Source organism: Myotis davidii, unplaced genomic scaffold (assembly GCF_000327345.1).
Source record: "Myotis davidii unplaced genomic scaffold, ASM32734v1 scaffold1045, whole genome shotgun sequence".
In the NCBI taxonomy this organism is placed as follows: Eukaryota; Metazoa; Chordata; class Mammalia; order Chiroptera; family Vespertilionidae; genus Myotis; species Myotis davidii.
The window spans coordinates 52,052-55,224 of NW_006296402.1; the positions used below are offsets into that span (position 1 = coordinate 52,052).

General features: G+C 41.6%; 1 protein-coding gene across 1 annotated transcript in view; it reads right to left on the reverse strand.

Moving 5' to 3' along the window:
* The window catches only part of CECR5 (cat eye syndrome chromosome region, candidate 5), a gene marked incomplete at its 5' end in the record, with an annotated part of 39,291 nt that overhangs the window by 15,968 nt on the left and 20,150 nt on the right, over positions 1-3,173 (reverse strand). The window contains one exon of the mRNA XM_006771353.2: positions 471-674. Coding sequence (XP_006771416.2) covers positions 471-674 — 204 coding nt within the window. The remainder of the gene's footprint in view (positions 1-470; positions 675-3,173) is intronic.

A 3,173-nucleotide genomic window follows, 5' to 3' on the forward strand; every position in this document is an offset into this window, starting at 1 on the left:
GATTGCGAGAGGGATGTCCGATCCCTGTAAACCGGCAGTAGGACATCCTGCAAGGGGTCCCAGATTGGAGAGGGTGCAGGCTAAGCTGAGGAATACCCCTTCCCCTGTGCATGAATTTCGTGCACCAGCCCTTACTTTCTAGGGGCTGACAATTCAAAAGAGACAACCCTGATGCCCAGAAGAAATGAATATAAAGGCTATAGGCTGAACTGCCAACTCCATGGGCAGGATTTTTGTGCTTAACATGTATGTATATATAAAAAATTACCCCATTGATTACTCTACTCATGAGGCTGGGCTTAAACTTCAAGTTATTTTTCAAGCAGGGTTGAAAGATTTGTTCTGAGCTAACTGGCCATGCCCTCAGGCTTATCAATACTGTACTGCACCCGAGGGAAAAAGGCTTAGTCAGAATAAGAGTGGGGGTTCCACGGGGAACCAGGCCCTTGAGTCTTCAGCTGCCTCCTTACCTTAAAGCCCAGCAGAGCTGACAGCTCCTGGGCTTTGTCATGCTGTAAGATGTTCCCAGCATTCGTGACAAAGACCACAGGCACCCGCAGCTTCCCGTGGGCATTCACCAGCCTGTGGAAGGCTTTCAGAGCAGCAGGGATCACTCTATGGCCCCGTACCAGCACTCCATCGATGTCCAACAGGAACCCAAAGGTAGGCTGGCTCTGCAGAGGAGAGAACAGAGCCGCCACTGCCTAAGTCAAGAGGCAGAGAGGAGGAAGGAAAAGACCCTTAAAAAGAGGGATTTGGGCCCAGCCTGCATGGGTCAGTGGTTGAACCTTGAACTATGAACCAGGTTAAGGTTGGATTCCTGATTAGGGCACACGCCCCAGTTGCGGGCTCGATCTCCACTGTTGGGTGTGCAGGAAGCAACCGATCAATGATTCTCTCTCATCATTGATGTTTCTCTCTCTCTCTCTCCCTCCCTCTCCCTTCCTCTCTGAAATCAATAAAAATATATTTTAAAAAGAGAAAAAAGAGGAACTCAGTGCTCTCCCTCCAGGGAGCATGCCCATGCCTTTCCCTTTTCCCTCCCCATTCCAGCCCCAGGCATGTTACCATTAGCTTCCTCACTGCCAAGCTCCAAGGGCCCTTCCTTTACCTCCATAACTTATTTGCTAAGCCTGTTTCTTATAGAAATTGCTTCTTCTACCTCTGTAATTTGCCCAATAAATGCTCTTAAAAAAAAAAGAAAAAAAAAGAAGAGGAACTCCACATCATTCTCAAGTTGCCCAGGGCCTGAAACATAAAATGAGGACATGGGATTTCTGATAGAGCACACCCATCAATAATAAAGAATTGCTTCTTTTTCATGTATGTTTAAAAACATAGCGATTTTGTTAAAAATTATTTTTCCAGCCCAGCTGGCGTGTTTCAGTGGTTGAGCATTGACCTATGAACCAGGAGGTCACGGTTTGATTGCAGTTGGGGCACATACCAGGGTTGAGTGCTCAATCGTCAGAGTGGCCATGCAGGAGGCAGCTGATCAATGATTCTCTCTCATCATTGATGTTTCTATCTCTCTCTTCTTCTCCCTTCCTCTGAGAAATCAATAAAAATATGTCAAAAAATATTTTTCCATAATGAATATAAAGAATTTTAAATTGAAAAATAGAAATTCAAAACATAAATCTCTGCACTTTATTTTAAAAAAATATATTTTTATTGATTGGCTGCCTCCTGCATGCCCCTACTGAGGATCAAGCCTGAAACCCGAGCATGTGCCTGACTGACCTGACTGGCAATCGAACTGTGAGCTTCTAGTTCATAGGTCTATGCTCAACCACTGAGCCACACCAGGTGGGCAATCCCTGCACTTTAACACAATCAATTAATATTTTCTGTTTTTAATTAATCAATTTATTTATTTTCAATCATAACCTAAGGACATGCTTAGAGAGAGGGAGGAAAGGAGGGATGGAAAGAGAGAAACATCGACCTATTGTTGCCTTCCATATACACCCTAACTGGGAATTGAACCCGCAACCCAGGTATGTGCCCTGGTAGGGACTCGAACCAGCAACTTTTCAGTGCACAGGGCAAAGCTCCAACCAAATGAACCATTATGGCCAGGCAAATATTTTCTCTTTATCTATTTTTTCTATTCTTGTTTGTCATATAGCTACGACTATACTTTATATGTGTGATTTTTCATCTTGTTCTTTTTGCTTGACATACAAGCATTTTTACCTGTTATAATAGCCTTCATAACCATCTTTTAAAATTTTATTATAACCACACACACAGGGTTTTTAAAAAACTAAAGATATAAATATTTTTTAGGGTTCTTGTCTCCTTCTTCCACATAGTGCTATTCCCTCTTGTATATTTTCCAGAAACTTTTTATAGATAGTCAAAATTTCTTATTAACTAACACACAAATGGCATTATATTGTACTTTCTTTTCTATCTTTCCTTTATTTAGTTGGTATGTCTTCGTTTTCTTTCTAGATCAATACACAGCTACCTCTTAATCATCATTTCTGGCTCCATAATATAGTGAGTGAATAATCCACTAAACACTGTTTCCCCTATATTAGACATTTAGGGTTTTCTACATTTTTACTACTATAAATAATGCTATAAGGAACCTCTTTATGCTTACTGATTTTTCTACATTATCAATTTTTCTTTGAACTAGATTCTTAAAAGTAGGAGTAATAAGTCAAAAAACTGCAAACATTTTAAAGACGTAACACCTCCTGACAAACTGTTTTCCAAAAACACATCAACTTACATGGCCAATGGAATGCATTTTACCCTTGCCAATACTGATTTACAAATGTATCAAAGAGTTTAATTATCAAACGTATAAATTAAAAAAAAATAGTATCTCATCTTGTTATGGCAGAAATCAGGCCAGCGGGAAGTGATAAACCAAATGCACTTGGAGGTACAGAAAAGGACTGTTTATTAGCACCGGTACTAGCTCAGCAGAGTCCTCTCCAGAGGCTGAGCGCTGAATGCAGCAAGGTTTTTACCTTATATACATTTCTAGGTTTCTTGTCTCCTATATATGGCATACATACACATTCTAGACATTCTTTCTGTTACATGCTAGGTTTCCGGGTATCTGCTGCAGTTAGCAAAGGAGGGGCGGGGCGCCTCAACCAAGCAGAGCTCGGACCCTCAGCGCAGCGCTGGCCAGGGGTCGCCCCTCTGCC